Here is a 19,360-nt window from a genome sequence, read left to right on the forward strand (position 1 = left end):
GACACAAAGTTTGTTTATTAATATAGCAAACTATATTAACAGTGACAATTTTTTGAGAAAAGTTACTATTTCTCAAAAGTTTCTATATATGGAAACCTACAATTTATGGAAAGCTTCCACTTATAGTAAGCTTCTAATTTAAGAATGTTCGGGTTATAATTCTTAACAAAGATGTTGTACAATCTCACCCAAACTTCGTTGCTAACATGCAAGTCACTCGAATGATCTATTTTTACCGAGCGGCCCAGGATCTCTTGACCAGAATCTAAGTCTTGGCATTCGAGATCCACAAGCGTCCCATAATGGTAAAAAGGATCACCATAGGCCACAAGTAGCTGTGATGTTTGTAGTCTTTGTACGCTATCTTTAATTATAACCTTTACGTTAATAGTTTATACACATAACAAGTTATTAATGTATTTATTAATTATTTATATAGGTGATAATATACTTAGTGTCATTAAGTGTTACTATATAGTTAAGTGTATAAGTTATACTAATAATAGTATTATTATTTAATTAATCAACTATTATGTATACTTATCATTATATGTTACATATATAGATATACACCTATGTGATACATACATACATATATTCTTTATTAATATTATACATGTTCATCACTATATAGTATATATATTTTAGGTGTAGGTGTTACATTTATATATAAGTGTAAGATGATACATATATATACACTTATTACTTCTTTTTATTATGTTTACTAATCGTATACAACTTACATAATACACATTTATACATACATACACACGTACATATACATACATATATACACATACATATACATGTATGTATATATCTAAATATATACACAAGTATATATCTACCTATATATATACATACATACGTATGCATGCATGCATGCATGTACAACATGATCATTATACTTTACTAATCCATAAAACTCATAACTTTTATCATAATCTTAACCTAACAACATTAATCATTACCTCATAAAATCATACCTTTTTTTATCATAATCAAAACTTAATAACATTCACATAAAATCATAAGCTTAATAATTATTCATAACCTTCATTATATCTTTTAATCACATTCTTTATCTATTTAGCCTCATAACATAAATCATGATCATAACTTAAGCCTACTATCTACAATTTAACCTACTTATTAATAACCATATTACTTTTAGTCTAATCATGCTTAACCTTATTCATAAACAATAACTATCTTCATGACTTATTCATAATCATAATCTTTAACTAGTTCAACATAACCTAATGCTTTTAATTCATTATAATCATTCATATTAAACATAATACTTAATCATAATCATTATCATTATTCATGCAAGATTTATTGTTCATACATAATTCATACTTCATATTCATACCCTAAATACTTTTAACTTTTTCATTTATCCATAAACTTTTATTCATCAAACTAATAACTATAATCTTTTATCCTAATATTTATTCATAATACTTATATATAACTTTAAAAGTAATTGAATTAAATGCATGATTGAACTAGGGTTTATAGGACTACCTTAGAAGTTAAAGATCAAGGATTAATGATGAATAAAAACTGAACAGGAAACCAGTAGCAGCAGCAGGAAAACACGACCCAATTGAAGGCTGTTTGGGTCTGATTTGCTCAACAGAATGCAGCAATATAGCAGCAACTTTTGATCGATTACTTGGGCTGTTTTTGGGTCACGAATTCAGCAGGAAACAGGAGCTAACAGCAGCAGGAAAAAGGCTGAACAGCAGGAGGGTTTTAGTCGACTAAAGCAGACTATTTTGGAGAGCTGGATGTGTCGACTTGCAGGCTGGTGTAGGAGGTGTTGATTGTCGATTACAGGAGATTATTTAGGGGTTTATTTAGTCGACTAATTTGGAGGGAAAGCTGCAGATAACCAGTCGACTAGATGGAAGATTGTAGGGTTATTTTGTGGTGAAGATTATGGAATACATGAGGGTTTTTATAGGTGTGTTGGGCTTTCCTAATCCTACTCAATTACTTGGTGATCAAGGACCTTAATTTGTATTAGACTAGGATTTAAGAAAGCTTAGGGATTAAGTTTATTATTTGTTACATAATATCTTATTTATTACATAATATCCAGCCTATTTATATTGTTATTTCATGCATTTTTTTATATATATTTTTTAACGGCACTAGCCATTTATATATATATATATATATATATATATATATATATATATATATATATATATATATATATATATATATATATATATATATATATATATATATATATTCATATTAGGGTTACATTTTATTTAAATACATTTTATTTAATTAATAACCCTGAACTTTTATTAATTTTATTAAGTTCCAATTAGTTGATATTAATTCTTAAAGGTTATATAATATCAATTTTAATAATACATATAGCTTTATAATATAAAGACACAGAAAATACATAATCTTTATATAAACGAAAATATTGATCAAAAGATACTGTTTAATCAAAGTTGTTAAACAAAGTTTACGAGTACAAACAGTCCTATTAATGGAACAGTAGTAACAGATCTAAAAAATTGAGGGTCGTCATAGTACCTCCCCGTTAATAAAAACTTCGTCCCGAAGTTTTAGGAAGACTTCTCAGCTGCATCAGCGTTTGAGTAAAGATGAGGATATTTCCGCTTCATCTGGTCTTCACCTTCCCAGGTATACTCTCGGCCTTTACGTGAGTTCCAACGGATCTTAACATTTTATCATCTATGCGGATATCATTCAATGGAATAACAAGTGTGTCATCAACAAGACACTTTTTATGATTCGAGATGTGAAGTGTATGAACTTTAATTAACAGGAAGTGTTGACTAAGAATTACCATTCGGTCATCGTTTTGTTAAAGCAAAGTTTACACTTAATTAAGTGGGTATCTACTTGAGTGATAGCTGATATTGTATGAAATTTCAGCCAAAAGAGCCTGGGTGAATAGAACATCTAGTCTTATGTACTTCATCCAAGACTAGTTCTTGAAAATTTCTGAATAGCGGTGATTTTTATAGAATCAACATGTATTCCTTCACTATCAACAACATGTCCAAGAAATTGTATGGTTCGCAGCCAAAGTTCACACTTGAAAAACTTGGCATACAGTTGTTCCTTCTTTAAGAGCTCTAGAATCAATCGCAGATGTTGCTCATACTCTTTCTCGCTTTTGGAATAGATTAAGATGTCATCAATGAAAACGATCATTAATTCATCAAGATAAGGGTTGCATACACGGTTATAAGATCTGTGAATACGGCAGGAGTATTGGTTAAACCAAAAGGCATGACAAGAAACTCATAATGTCCATAACGAGTTCGGAAAACAGTCTTAGAAACATCAGCTTCCTCGACTCTCAATTGATGATAACCTGACCTAAGATCAATCTTCGAATAGATAATTGACCCTTGCAGTTGGTCGAACAGGTCATCAATAAGCGGGAGTGGATAACGATACTTAATGGTTAGCTTGTTGAGTTCTCGGTAATCAATACACATTCTCAACGTGCCATATTCCTTCTTGACAAATAGAACGGGTGCTCCTCACGGAGGCAAACTAAGACGAATGAAACCTTCTCCAAAATTTCTTGGATTTGGCTGGATGATTCCTTCATTTCGGATGGAGCTAACCGGTATGATACCTATGCAATAGGTGCAGCACCGGGCGTGGATAATTTACAAGTGAAGGATAATATAATATCTAGGGTTGGGATATTTTTAGTTGACAATATAGTGATAAGGAGTAGGTAACGGTACAAAATGGTCCTAAGGTTGATCAGATCTTATTTCCATCATGATCCATTAGGATTTTTACATGACTTATCATAATATAACTACGTTGATCAGGCGCCATTATATTATACTAAATCATACTTTTATCACTCCATAAGGTTACTACTATGTCACCTAGTCAATATTCATCTTCTTCGAGGTGAATGATTCAATGGAAAATGAAAGAAAAGAAAATAACATCATTCATTCATTTAAAAGAAAATAACCAGAGTATTACAGAAACTTAACAAAATCTTCCAAAATATAGATGTACTAAATGATAACATTAAGAACACTGTGAAAATGAGTAATTTAAATGACTCTAGTGGTTTCCAAAAACTCATCATTGTGCCTCTTCATTCTTCTTCTTACCCGAACATTTATTTTTGAAATGCCCTACTCCTCCGCAGTTATAGCAAGTAGGAACGGTTGCATTTGCCTTTGTGGCTGGAGTTTTGGTTGATGGAATAACAACTCTACAATTTTTGGCTACGTGACCCACCTTCTTACACTTGGTGCACTTGGCCTTACACCATCCTTCATGATGTCGCTCACATCTTTTGCAATAAGGATGTTTTCCCTCATACAGCTTGTTCAATTTTCCCTTAGAATTTTCTTGCTCCATTCCTTCTCTCTTCCTTTTTGCACTTTCTTTCTTCGTATGTTCGTCGATGAAATAGCTTGCCATGCAAGCGGCTTCTTGTATAGTGCTTGGGTTCTCCAAGATAACATCTCCCCGGACTTCATCAGGTAATCCATTGATGTAGCATTGGATCCCTAGATATTCGGGAGTAGTCATGAGAGCAAATTCTTGAAATCGGTTGGTGTAGCTCATGAGGTCAGCATTCACCATTTCCATATTTCTAAACCCAGGTCTTTCAGTGCTCTTATATATAGGGGCGGGTAGCTCATAAAAATTTGATGAGAATAAATAGTCGAAAGGTTTCGCGGTACGCCACTGTTGCCATTGCCTTGCGCGGCAGCCAACAGTTGTTGAAATTGTGCGGAAGTCAAAGTAACATTTGGAAGAGCGTTAGCACCACGAGTTGATTGAGCCATTGATCTTCAACACATACAACAATATTAGTCGAAGAGTTATGGTGCTAGTAAGTTGCAAGTTTGTTTAATGATGCACAAATTTCACACAACATATATTAGGAAAATAGATAGGAGAAATAACAAGATGTATTAAAAACACCTAAACTTCTTTAAACATCACAAAGATAACTAACATATTTTATTACACGCGAAACGAACTAGAATAAACATGAAACGAAACTAAGATAGTAGGGCAAAGCCTTTACAATGAATGGAAAACACTAATACGGAAATGGAAAAGAAATCCTAAGATCTAATTCTTCTTAGGAGATGGGGGTTGGGTCTTGAAATGTTCCCACAGAAGATCCTTAAGAAACTGCACCTCCTTCTCTAGTTCCTCAATCCTTTGATCTTGAAGCTCAATTTCTCTATTATGTCTCTTAGCAGTCTTTCTAAAGATGTTATATGTGACACCCCCAAATAGGGCCTGGGAGAAACGTCACTAATTATATCAAATCACAGTTGTACAAACGAGAACGACTCTACATGAGACGTTTTGTTGAGTTTTTGCAGCGGAAGATAAATATGTCTTTAATTGATATGATATGTAATGAAGACTTCAAGCATAGAAAGCAATCATCATCAAAGCAGTAGATATACAGCGGAAGCAATATTCAAGTACCTGAGAATAAACATGCTTAAAGTGTCAACACAAAGGTTGAGTGAGTTCATAGGTTTGTCATAAATAATGATTTCAGTATTAGTGTTAGACCACAAGATTTAGTTTGTAAAGTAGATTTCGCGCAGAATCAAAAAGTTGATCTCGCAAGTAGATCCTTTGATCCAAATATAAGTAGATCCTTTGATCCAAAAGTATACCAAGAATTGTGATAATAAGTAGATCCTTTGATCCAAATATAAGTAGATCCTTTGATCCAAAAGTATACCAAGAATTGTGATAATAAGTAGATCCTTTGATCCAAATATAAGTAGATCCTTTGATCCAAAAGTATACCAAGAATTGTGATATTTAAACTAAACAGAATTTTGCCCAGTGACAAGTGGATACTTGTCGGTTTATCATTATTAAGCGACACATTGTATGAATCGGGGACGTTACTCCCGATAGGCCTACCCCGAATAATTAAGAATGCATTAACAGCAATTAAAAATATCACGACAGGGACTTTGTAGCATATAGCCAGGTATAGCAGAATTTAATAGTTGGTACATGTGTCTAAATTGTTTAAAGTATAAAAGCAGCATGTGTCTCACCCCAATAAGTATAAAAAGTAAATTGAGCTCAAGTAAAGTGGGGCTATGAAAATCACGAAAAATCAGTTTTAGTATTTGTATTCATTTAGTAAAACAGTTATAAAAGTTGCGCATGTATTCTCAGCCCAAAAACATAGATAAAAAGGGAGCAAATGAAACTCACGATACGATACGATAGTTTGTAGTAATTATGCGTATGATGGCACTGAACAAGTGCAGAGTTGTCCTCGGATTCACGAACCTATATCAAGTATATATATTAACACATATACTCGTAATCGAATAAGTTTATTTATTTCAATTGTTTATATATTTCTGTATATATATACTTTTATATATATATTCTGTTTATAAGTATTTATTTGATAAAATGATATTATGATAACTTTAATAAAAATGATAATTTTACTAAAATAATGTTTTCAATATAATTGTTAAAATGATAGTTTTGCTAATAATAATTCTTTTAATAATAATAACTTTATTAATAATGTTAATACAAAAAGATTTTGATAATAATAATAATAGTAATACATGTATTAATAATGATAACAATATTGATATGAATAGTAATACTTATAATAAAAGTGATTAATACCGTTAATGAAATGATAATTTTAATAGAAATATTACTTTTAATAATAATAGTAGTTTTTAATAAAAATGGTAAGTTTAATAATAATAATAATGAAAATAATAATTTTGATAATAATACTAGTAAGAATAATACTAATACTTATGATAATAATAATAGAAATAATAATAATAATAAAAATAGTAAGAGTTTCTACTTTTGAAAAGTTTTCATTTAAAGCAGGTTTATAGTTTTAGAAAGTTTGGGTTATAATCCTCCACATTAAGACGTTGTACAACTTTGTCCAAACTTCATTGCTATTAAGTAAGTCGGGATGACCAGATGTAACCGGGGGTCAGGAACTTTCAGTTGGACTATAAGTCTACAACCTTTCGTTTAATCCAAAACCTTATTCCCATTATGGCAACCTAGACATCATCCACTTTACCGTAAATAGCGGTGAGTTCGTACAAGTCATACGTTATCTTTTGATCATAACCTTGGTGATAATAACGATAGTAATAATAATAATAATTGAAAATGGAAACATCACTCACGTATCAATATTGTGACTCAATATTGCAGGAAAAAGTACACAGATGTAACGGACATTACAAATGCTAGATTGACCTCATGAACAATACCCATAACCTCCATAGCTATAACCCATACTTTCCTTAGCTCTATCCTTCTCATAAAACTCGTTTTGAAATAACCCGCTCATGACTTCGTCGTAGTATTTTATGTATAAATAATAATATGTTATAATTCAGTAGGCTTATAACTACCTTTAGTGGTTTGATTCTTGATTAAGAATACTAATAATGAAGTGTAAGAACAAAGATGATAATGGAAAGAAAGAAAGAAACACTTTGTAAGTGTGAGAAATGGTGCAAGTTTAATGCTTGCATTCATGAGTATTTATAGCCTAAAATTTCAATATAAAAATACATACTTTATGTACCAAAATTGACTATATGTATACTAGTTTATAATTAGTCAACATAAGAATGTACTAGTTTATACTTTCTTTTTATTTATTTTTAGTCAACATAAGGATGTATTTGTTTAGGATTCTTTTTAGTCTCATTATTATTATTACATTTACTACATGGTAAGTATTATTTTCTTTGTACTAATTTACTACATTGTAAAATATATATATATATATATATATATATATATATATATATATATATATATATATATATATATATATATATATATATTCATTTCGAAATATATATTTGAAATATTTATTTAATATTTAGTTTTTTTTTTTTTAAATCAATTATATTTTAAAGTTTATTTTAAAATCGTTTAAATAATAGGAATTATATATTTACATAAAATTATTCGTGAATCGTCAGAATCATATAAAAGTTAGGTTTAAATTTAGTCGGAAATTTCCGGGTTGTTATAGTACCTACCCGTTAAAAGAAATTTCGTCCCGAAATTTTAGTTGTTGCCATCAGTTGGCGTTGTTCGTACATAGACGAGGAGTATAAACGAAGCTATTGTAAAAGAGTGAGTTGAGTAAATTAAATGTTCGCCTTAACTTTTGACGTAGTCACGATTGATTTTCGGAATTCAAGGGATTTAAAGAAATTTTCGAAATCTTTATAAGATTTGATTCTCCGGTAATTAAAGAATTTGGGATTTCCTTTGATTAAATGTGATAAATTGTCTCGATTGGAGTTATAGTGTTTTTAATTCTCCCGTGTCTTTACGTTGCAATACGTATTGATATACACGGTTTGTAATTTCAGTGTTGTTATCGGGCTTTATATTTTTCCTTATATGTCGGAGCTCTTTGCCTTTTTATTCTCTTCTCGACCCTAAGTAAAGCGAGTAATGGTTCAGAATTTGTAGGTATGAAGTTTCGAATGAACCTAATGTTCTAAGCGTAATATCACGATTTGATTTGGTAAATTACCAGAATATCCGAAAAAGAACGAATCATCAAGAAAAATATTTTCTTGATGTGTTTAGAGGTTAAATAGAATGTAAGAGTCGTGTAACATAGCAAATGATGATTATAAAGTCTATGAATCATCATCTTCCATTAAAAATTTAGCATGACTTACTGTAATATAATCACGTTGGCCTGACGTCATTATACTAATCCATGCTTCAATTCCCAACAGTTCTTCAAAAACATTCATAATTTAAACTCGAAGGTTTACAAAATATAGAAACTAAAATAGTTTCTTTTATGATGTAATAAAGATATCGCAAAGAGATAATTAATTGCAGACAAGGTTCGTTATGAAGATATCTTCAGAAATATTGAGGATATTTATGATGATATTTTGGAATTTCTAAGTTCGAAAATTGATGAAAGAAAGATTTTCCGCAAGCTTTTAACATGACTTCGGAGCAAGATATTCTCTAAAGATTTCCTCGGATCCAGAATTACTTGGATTCTTTGAATATAGGGTTTGGTCCTTGTATTTGTCCTTGGTCTTCTTCATGTTTAGCTCAATCTGTTTTTCAGTACCAAATTTTCTATCGAGCGTTCCCAACGTACCATTCTTTATTATCAATCTTTTGGCCATTAAGACCGTCTACAATTTTGCTGTTTCCTCTGCATTCAATGCAGTCATATTTGAATCTTCGATTATCAATCCGAGATGGTTTCAAGAAATTTTATTTTTAGATGATTAAACGATGATTGTAATTGTCAACGAATCTAATGGTTGACGAATAGACGTTGTTGATTAAAAGTAATGAATGATAATTTCAGTGGTTTGATGTGATAATTCATTATAGGATATGAATGAATATAATTCATGAGAATCAGAATTGTACAATGTAACATATTTCTCGAGTTTTACCTACCCGTTAAAATATTTTCATCATCAACAGTTTGTACAACAGAATAGTTAATTACAATATTTATGAAAATATGCGTGCATATATATTTTCCTTCAGATGTAATCATGGGTTTAATGAGTTAATATAATATTAAACTCATTTGTTTTGTGGTTGAAACAAGAATAAATAATCTCCAAAATTTTAGAGATTACATAATCGTCGCGGAATATTTCTTTAGTGAAGTTATGAATCAATACTTCATTGTTCATTGTTATTGATATACCTCGTTAAATGATGTTGGTGCTTGTAGAATTCTTGTGAAATTTACAAGGCACGAATAATGTTTTCTAGAAAGTTTCGAGTATATCGAAAATAGGAGTGTAAGATCAAACATGTATTTGAATAATACACTTAATTTATTATGAAATGGAGTTTATTGTGCTAAAGCAGTGATTAACGATTGTTAAGTCATTAACGAATGATGTACATCATAGCATATTAGTGATATGAATTAACCAAGTAGTTAAGATTAATACGTAATAGCTTAGTACAAAAAGATTTATTATTAAACCATATATATATATATATATAAAGTATACATATATAATTCTCCAGGAAGAATGAGTCATTACATCTTAACTCACAATTACTAATATTCCTTGGTATATATGGGGCGTATGATGTTGATATCCGAAGTACCGGGTGTGATGTTGAGGTGTGGGATGAGGATGTTGTTGTTGGTGAATCTGATGCTGTTGGTGGTGATGCTGATGCTGTTGGTGGTGATACTGATGGTACTGATGGTACTGCTAGTTATGTTGTTGGTGCTGTTGCTTGTGGTACTTGGGTAGTAGATGTGAGCCTAGCTTCCAGATCGTGCACTGTTTTCTCCAGGGTTTCTACTTTATGCTCGAGTCTATGGATTTGTTCTACCCATTCCTCCGTAAGGTTTGTCAATTCTTGATATTTAGTTTGAAGTCTTCTAACTTCTTTTAATAACCCTATCTGGTTAGAATTCGGGAGTAGAGGACGAATACTATCTTGGGTTACATTGAGTCGACCTTCGAGGCGGAAAATCCTTGCAAAAAGAGTGAAAACGGTATTGCGAACAGGTTCGCCGGTAAGCGAGTCGAGTACTCCGACGTTTGGTGGTAAGTTTGGCTCGTGGTAAGGAGTACCTTCTTCATTTCTCCATAGGGTGAGTATTTCGCGAACCCATCCCCATTTTATGAAGAAATCGCGGTAATTGATCGGTGGGTGTGCTCCCGTCACGCTATCTTCGGAGTTAGAGGAACTTGAGGAATCAGGTGAGAAATTCATATTATGTGATTGGAATTAGGTTTTGATATGAGTGTTGGATATTGAATGATGTATTCGTCTCCTTGAATACGTATATATAGCAAAAAGATTTCCGTAATTTACGGAGGAAATTTAGGAAAAGTATTAGACAAAATCTATTGGGATAGATATGATAAGATATAATAAGATTTGATTTGTCTATACTCCAATAATGGCAGTATGACGTGTCGAGATCATAAAATGATAAGTATGTAATAAGATAATCCTTTGATTAAATACTTTCAATTTGTATACTGTGATAACCCAATGACATTTTTTTTTTTTCGCAAACCGATGCATAAAGGCATAAGGCATATAGGTACGTAGTATAACAGGAAGTTATATACGTTTGAGTATGAATAGTAACAAATATAGGAGTTTCAAAATTCATGGATAATATTTCATGTAATACATATGTAATACACAAACCATAATAGATGACTTAGGAATGTCAAGAATTTCAGAAATTGTAGTGTCGCATTTAAACGCGGTGGCGTAATTGGATAGTACTTAGAAAAATGAACAGAGTTCTTAGATTGGCTTGGCATTCTAAGATAAGTAAAGTTTCTAAAGTATAGTGTAGCATTTATCAATTAAAGGCAACAATTAAAGGCACTATGGTCAAGGAAAGTTGTAGTCCTACATTGCTAAGGTACCTAATTGTATAAGGCACACTTAAAATGCAATCCTGGTTCTCTACAACAACTCTGCTCTGATACCAATCTGTGACACCCCCAAATAGGGCCTGGGAGAAACGTCACTAATTATATCAAATCACAGTTGTACAAACGAGAACGACTCTACATGAGACGTTTTGTTGAGTTTTTGCAGCGGAAGATAAATATGTCTTTAATTGATATGATATGTAATGAAGACTTCAAGCATAGCAAGCAATCATCATCAAAGCAGTAGATATACAGCGGAAGCAATATTCAAGTACCTGAGAATAAACATGCTTAAAGTGTCAACACAAAGGTTGAGTGAGTTCATAGGTTTGTCATAAATAATGATTTCAGTATTAGTGTTAGACCACAAGATTTAGTTTGTAAAGTAGATTTCGCGCAGAATCAAAAAGTTGATCTCGCAAGTAGATCCTTTGATCCAAATATAAGTAGATCCTTTGATCCAAAAGTATACCAAGAATTGTGATAATAAGTAGATCCTTTGATCCAAATATAAGTAGATCCTTTGATCCAAAAGTATACCAAGAATTGTGATAATAAGTAGATCCTTTGATCCAAATATAAGTAGATCCTTTGATCCAAAAGTATACCAAGAATTGTGATATTTAAACTAAACAGAATTTTGCCCAGTGACAAGTGGATACTTGTCGGTTTATCATTATTAAGCGACACATTGTATGAATCGGGGACGTTACTCCCGATAGGCCTACCCCGAATAATTAAGAATGCATTAACAGCAATTAAAAATATCACGACAGGGACTTTGTAGCATATAGCCAGGTATAGCAGAATTTAATAGTTGGTACATGTGTCTAAATTGTTTAAAGTATAAAAGCAGCATGTGTCTCACCCCAATAAGTATAAAAAGTAAATTGAGCTCAAGTAAAGTGGGGCTATAAAAATCACGAAAAATCAGTTTTAGTATTTGTATTCATTTAGTAAAACAGTTATAAAAGTTGCGCATGTATTCTCAGCCCAAAAACATAGATAAAAAGGGAGCAAATGAAACTCACGATACGATACGATAGTTTGTAGTAATTATGCGTATGATGGCACTGAACAAGTGCAGAGTTGTCCTCGGATTCACGAACCTATATCAAGTATATATATTAACACATATACTCGTAATCGAATAAGTTTATTTATTTCAATTGTTTATATATTTCTGTATATATATACTTTTATATATATATTCTGTTTATAAGTATTTATTTGATAAAATGATATTATGATAACTTTAATAAAAATGATAATTTTACTAAAATAATGTTTTCAATATAATTGTTAAAATGATAGTTTTGCTAATAATAATTCTTTTAATAATAATAACTTTATTAATAATGTTAATACAAAAAGATTTTGATAATAATAATAATAGTAATACATGTATTAATAATGATAACAATATTGATATGAATAGTAATACTTATAATAAAAGTGATTAATACCGTTAATGAAATGATAATTTTAATAGAAATATTACTTTTAATAATAATAGTAGTTTTTAATAAAAATGGTAAGTTTAATAATAATAATAATGAAAATAATAATTTTGATAATAATACTAGTAAGAATAATACTAATACTTATGATAATAATAATAGAAATAATAATAATAATAAAAATAGTAAGAGTTTCTACTTTTGAAAAGTTTTCATTTAAAGCAGGTTTATAGTTTTAGAAAGTTTGGGTTATAATCCTCCACATTAAGACGTTGTACAACTTTGTCCAAACTTCATTGCTATTAAGTAAGTCGGGATGACCAGATGTAACCGGGGGTCAGGAACTTTCAGTTGGACTATAAGTCTACAACCTTTCGTTTAATCCAAAACCTTATTCCCATTATGGCAACCTAGACATCATCCACTTTACCGTAAATAGCGGTGAGTTCGTACAAGTCATACGTTATCTTTTGATCATAACCTTGGTGATAATAACGATAGTAATAATAATAATAATTGAAAATGGAAACATCACTCACGTATCAATATTGTGACTCAATATTGCAGGAAAAAGTACACAGATGTAACGGACATTACAAATGCTAGATTGACCTCATGAACAATACCCATAACCTCCATAGCTATAACCCATACTTTCCTTAGCTCTATCCTTCTCATAAAACTCGTTTTGAAATAACCCGCTCATGACTTCGTCGTAGTATTTTATGTATAAATAATAATATGTTATAATTCAGTAGGCTTATAACTACCTTTAGTGGTTTGATTCTTGATTAAGAATACTAATAATGAAGTGTAAGAACAAAGATGATAATGGAAAGAAAGAAAGAAACACTTTGTAAGTGTGAGAAATGGTGCAAGTTTAATGCTTGCATTCATGAGTATTTATAGCCTAAAATTTCAATATAAAAATACATACTTTATGTACCAAAATTGACTATATGTATACTAGTTTATAATTAGTCAACATAAGAATGTACTAGTTTATACTTTCTTTTTATTTATTTTTAGTCAACATAAGGATGTATTTGTTTAGGATTCTTTTTAGTCTCATTATTATTATTACATTTACTACATGGTAAGTATTATTTTCTTTGTACTAATTTACTACATTGTAAATATATATATATATATATATATATATATATATATATATATATATATATATATATATATATATATATATATATATATATATATATATATATATATATATATTCATTTCGAAATATATATTTGAAATATTTATTTAATATTTAGTTTTTTTTTTTTTTTAAATCAATTATATTTTAAAGTTTATTTTAAAATCGTTTAAATAATAGGAATTATATATTTACATAAAATTATTCGTGAATCGTCAGAATCATATAAAAGTTAGGTTTAAATTTAGTCGGAAATTTCCGGGTTGTTATATTATACACATCATATGAGTATGTTGACAATTCCTCTTGTTGATCTTCAAGCGTACTAAATTGACCATCCAGAAGTTCCTATAACTTACCAAATTTTGTCTTCACTTCATGTAAATCACTCTTTACCTTACTATGTTCAATAGAGTTCGTGCAAAGCACGGGAACAGTGGTAAGATGGGGTTCTTTGGATGAACTTGAACTCTCAGTTTTTGGTGTTTCGGGTTCCTTTCTTTTTAAAGAAGGAGGTGAGGCAACAGAGGGCTCAGACTTGGATTCTTCCTCAGGTTCTTCCTTGGAAGGCTCCTCCTCCACTTCTTCTTCAATCATATCTTCCACAAACTCTTCCTCCTCGTCATCCCCATCATAGTTAGCATTAGTGTGGGATTCTTCCAAAAGAGGGGAGTGTGGTGGACTAGCAGGAATATAATATGGGTGAGTTGGTGATAATGGCGGGGAAACGGGTCCATAAGCTGGTGTGCGGACAGATCTTTCGGAGTCGGATCCCTCGGAGTCAGAAATGACGATCGGGTTAAGGCGAGAGATCCTAAATAAAAAGAAGGAGAGATGATTAGGTAGGTTCTAAGGATGACGCAAAAGCACGAATAAAATGTAAGGGGAAAATGCACTAGAAACTAAAACATGAAAGGTTATAGTCCTACAGATTGCTAAGGCACCTAACTAACACATAAGGCACACGTAAAATGCAATCCTGGTTCTCTATAACAACCTAGCTCTGATACCAATCTGTCATACCCCCAAATAGGGCGGGGAAATATGACTTCACAATATCACAACACAAATATGTATAAACGAGAACGACTCTATATGAGACGTTTTTAATATTAACCAATGTATTAAAGCAGCGGAAAAGTCTTATGTTATTACAATAAATGTTGTAATGCAATAAAATGAATGTATAAATGCGGACTCCAAAAGCAGCAAAGTCCCAATAGAAAATATTTTTTAGCAATCTTCACCTGAGACAAAACATGCTTAAAGTGTCAACCAAAATGGTTGAGTAAACAACATAGGTTTATAATAGTGTTTAGACCACAAGATTTAGTTATAAAGTTTAATCAGTTCGTTAGTAGTGCTGAGGTGTATGATATCGAAACTAAATAAGTTACCCCGTGATCACTTTATTCGTTCGTGTCATTAAATCATTATTATGTATCCATTGACCAACGGTCATTCGGATAGAGACGTCACTCTCAATAGCGCTACTCACAATAATTAAGCTTTCCAAAATTCCAGCAACTAACGATATCATGGCAGGGATTAAGCATGAAACAAAGCATGTCATAGCACAGTTTGAACTAATCAAAATAAAGTTTTCGAGTACTTGTGTCTAAGCGTAAAACAGTTTAAAAGCAAGCATGTGTCTCACCCCAAAAGTTATAAAACAGTTAAGTAAAAGTAAAAAGAGGGGCTATGAAGTTCACCTTAGTAGCAAGTAGATACTCCACGCAAGTAGTAAGAACGGAGTGTGTAATTGGAGATCTCAACCTAGAGATATCATGTTTAATTAGTTAATGCCTAATAGACACAAAGTTTGTTTATTAATATAGCAAACTATATTAACAGTGACGGTTTTTCGAGAAAAGTTACTATTTCTCAAAAGTTTCTATATTTGGAAACCTACTATTTATGGAAAGCTTCCACTTACAGTAAGCTTCTAATTTAAGAATGTTCGGGTTATAATTCTTAACAAAGATGTTGTACAATCTCCCCCAAACTTCGTTGCTAACATGCAAGTCACTCGAATGATCTATTTTTACCGAGCGGCCCAGGATCTCTTGACCATAATCTAAGTCTTGGCATTCGAGATCCACAAGCGTCCCATAATGGTAACAAGGATCACCCTAGGCCACAAGTAGCGGTGATGTTTGTAGTCTTTGTACGCTATCTTTAATTATAACCTTCACGTTAATAGTGTATACACATAACAAGTTATTAATGTATTTATTAATTATATATATAGGTGATAATTTACTTAGTGTCATTAAGTGTTACTATATAGTTAAGTGTATAAGTTATACTAATAATAGTATTATTATTTAATTAATAATAGTATTATTATTTAATTAATCAAATATTATGTATACTTATCATTATATGTTACATATATAGATATACACCTATGTGATACATACATACATATATTCTTTATTAATATTATACATGTTCATCACTATATAGTATATATATTTTAGGTGTAGGTGTTACATATATATATAAGTGTAAGATGATACATATATATACACTTATTACTTCTTTTTATTATGTTTACTAATCGTATACAACTTACATAATACACATTTATACATACATACACACGTACATATACATACATATATACACATACATATACACGTAGGTATATATCTAAATACATACACAAGTATATATCTACCTATATATATATATACATACATACGTATGCATGCATGCATGCATGTACAATATGATCATTATACTTTACTAATCCATAAAAATCATAACTTTTATCATAATCTTAACCTAACAACATTAATCATTACCTCATAAAATCATACCCTTTTTATCATAATCAAAACTTAATAACATTCACATAAAATCATAAGCTTAATAATTATTCATAACCTTCATTATATCTTTTAATCACATTCTTTATACTTAATCATAATCATTATCATTATTCATGCAAGATTTATTGTTCATACATAATTCATACTTCATATTCATACCCTAAATACTTTTAACTTTTTCATTTATCCATAAACTTTTATTCATCAAACTAATAACTATAATCTTTTATCCTAATACTTATTCATAATACTTATATATAACTTTAAAAGTAATTGAATTAAATGCATGATTGAACTTGGGTTCATAGGACTACCATAGGGGTTAAAGATCAAGGATTGATGATGAATAAAAACTGAACAGGAAACCAGTAGTAGTAGCAGGAAAACACGACCCAATTGAAGGCTGTTTGGGTCTGATTTGCTCGACAGAATGCAGCAACACAGCAGCAACTTTTGATCGATTACTTGGGCTGTTTTTGGGACACGAATTCAGCAGGAAACAGGAGCTAATAGCAGCAGAAAAAAGGCTTAACAACAGGAGGGTTTTAGTCGACTAAAGCAGACTGTTTTGGAGAGCTGGATGTGTCGACTTGCAGGCTGGTGTAGGAGGTGTTGATTGTCGATTACAGGAGATTATTTAGGGGTTTATTTAGTCGACTAATTTGGAGGGAAAGCTACAGATAACCAGTCGACTAGATGCAAGATTGTAGGGTTATTTTGTGGGGAAGATTATGGAATACATGAGGGTTTTTATAGGTGTGTTGGGCTTTCCTAATCCTACTCAATTACTTGGTGATCAAGGACCTTAATTTGTTTAGACTAGGATTTAAGAAAGCTTATGGATTAAGTTTATTATTTGTTACATAATATCCAGCCAATTCATATTGTTATTTCATGCATTTTTTATATATTTTTTTTAAACGGCACTAGCCATTTATATATATATATATATATATATATATATATATATATATATATATATATATATATATATATATATATATATATATATTCTATTTAATTTTTATTATTATTATTATTATTATTAATATTAGGGTTACATTTTATTTAAATACATTTTATTTAAATACATTTTATTTAATTAATAACCCCTAACTTTTATTAATTTTATTAAGTTCCAATTAGTTGATATTAATTCTTAAAGGTTATATAATATCAATTTTAATAATACATATAGCTTTATAATATAAAGACACAGAAAATACATAAACTTTATATTAACGAAAATATTGATCAAAAGTTACTGTTTAATCAAAGTTGTTAAACAAAGTTTTCGAGTACAAACTGTCCTATTAATGGAACAGTAATAACAGATCTGAAAAATTAAGGGTCGTCATATATCGTGATTCTGAACGAAACAAGTTATCCGACCACCAACGTGGTCCCTTAGTGGAACCAAACGGCCTTTTGGATTTGAACCTAGGCTAATGCATAAGGTGATATACTGAATAAAAAATTCGGCTTTCCTTAACCCTATATAGAGACAAAATCCTAACTAAGAAGTCTTAATCTTCAAGAATAACTTACTCAGTATTAACAGCTAGTGGTTCCGAATTAAACCCTTATGGTGGAAACTTATCGATGCTAATAAGACTGTGACATTTCTCCTTCTTGAGATGACCCGACCCAATCCATTGGGACGAATACAATAACATATGATTACATCGCGAGGTACTTGACCTCTAAATGATACATTTTACAAACATTGCATTCGTTTTAAAAGACAAACTTTCCTTTACATCAAAAGTTAACAAGTATGCATACCATTTCATAATATCCAAACTATAAATGACCTAATCTGTCATTTACTTAATATTAATCTCTAATGAACTTCAACGACTCGAATGCAACGTCTTTTGAAATATGTAATGAATGACTCCAAGTAATATCCTTAAAATGAGCTAATGCATAGCGGAAGATTTCTTTCAAACCTGAGAATAAACATGCTTAAAAAGTGTCAACCAAAAGGTTGGTGAGTTCATTAGTTTATAGTAAACATTTAATTTTCATCATTTTAATAGACCACAAGACTTTAAGTATAATAAACTCGTGCAGAAGTCCCATTCCAACTGCACAACAAAATATCATTCATATGAAGAACACCTGGTGAGGATTCCAAAATATAATAGTAACCATCTGTGCCGGTCTTACACCCCACGGCTAAATACATGTGCCTTCAAAATATAGAACCTCTGTGCCGGTCTTTACTCCCCCACGGCTGAACACATGTATATAAAATATAGGACAACCGGTGCCAAAATACAAAACCATTCATTCAACTCGGGAGCTCATTCGCTCTAACAGAAATAAACCATTGATAATACGTGCCATAATAATCAATCCCAACCCCAGATAATTCTATCATAGAATGTAGTTAAGGTACTTGTGTCTATTGC

At 30.8% G+C, this 19,360-nt stretch overlaps 1 protein-coding gene across 1 annotated transcript in view; it reads right to left on the minus strand.

Moving 5' to 3' along the window:
- Positions 1-5,130: 5,130 nt before the first annotated feature.
- LOC139875473 (replication protein A 70 kDa DNA-binding subunit B-like) overlaps positions 5,131-19,360 on the minus strand; it is a 45,269-nt gene continuing 31,039 nt past the window's right edge. The window contains exon 9 of the mRNA XM_071862810.1: positions 5,131-5,304. Coding sequence (XP_071718911.1) covers positions 5,131-5,304 — 174 coding nt within the window. The remainder of the gene's footprint in view (positions 5,305-19,360) is intronic.

The sequence above is a fragment of the Rutidosis leptorrhynchoides genome, chromosome 11, assembly GCF_046630445.1.
Source record: "Rutidosis leptorrhynchoides isolate AG116_Rl617_1_P2 chromosome 11, CSIRO_AGI_Rlap_v1, whole genome shotgun sequence".
NCBI lineage: Eukaryota > Viridiplantae > Streptophyta > Magnoliopsida > Asterales > Asteraceae > Rutidosis > Rutidosis leptorrhynchoides.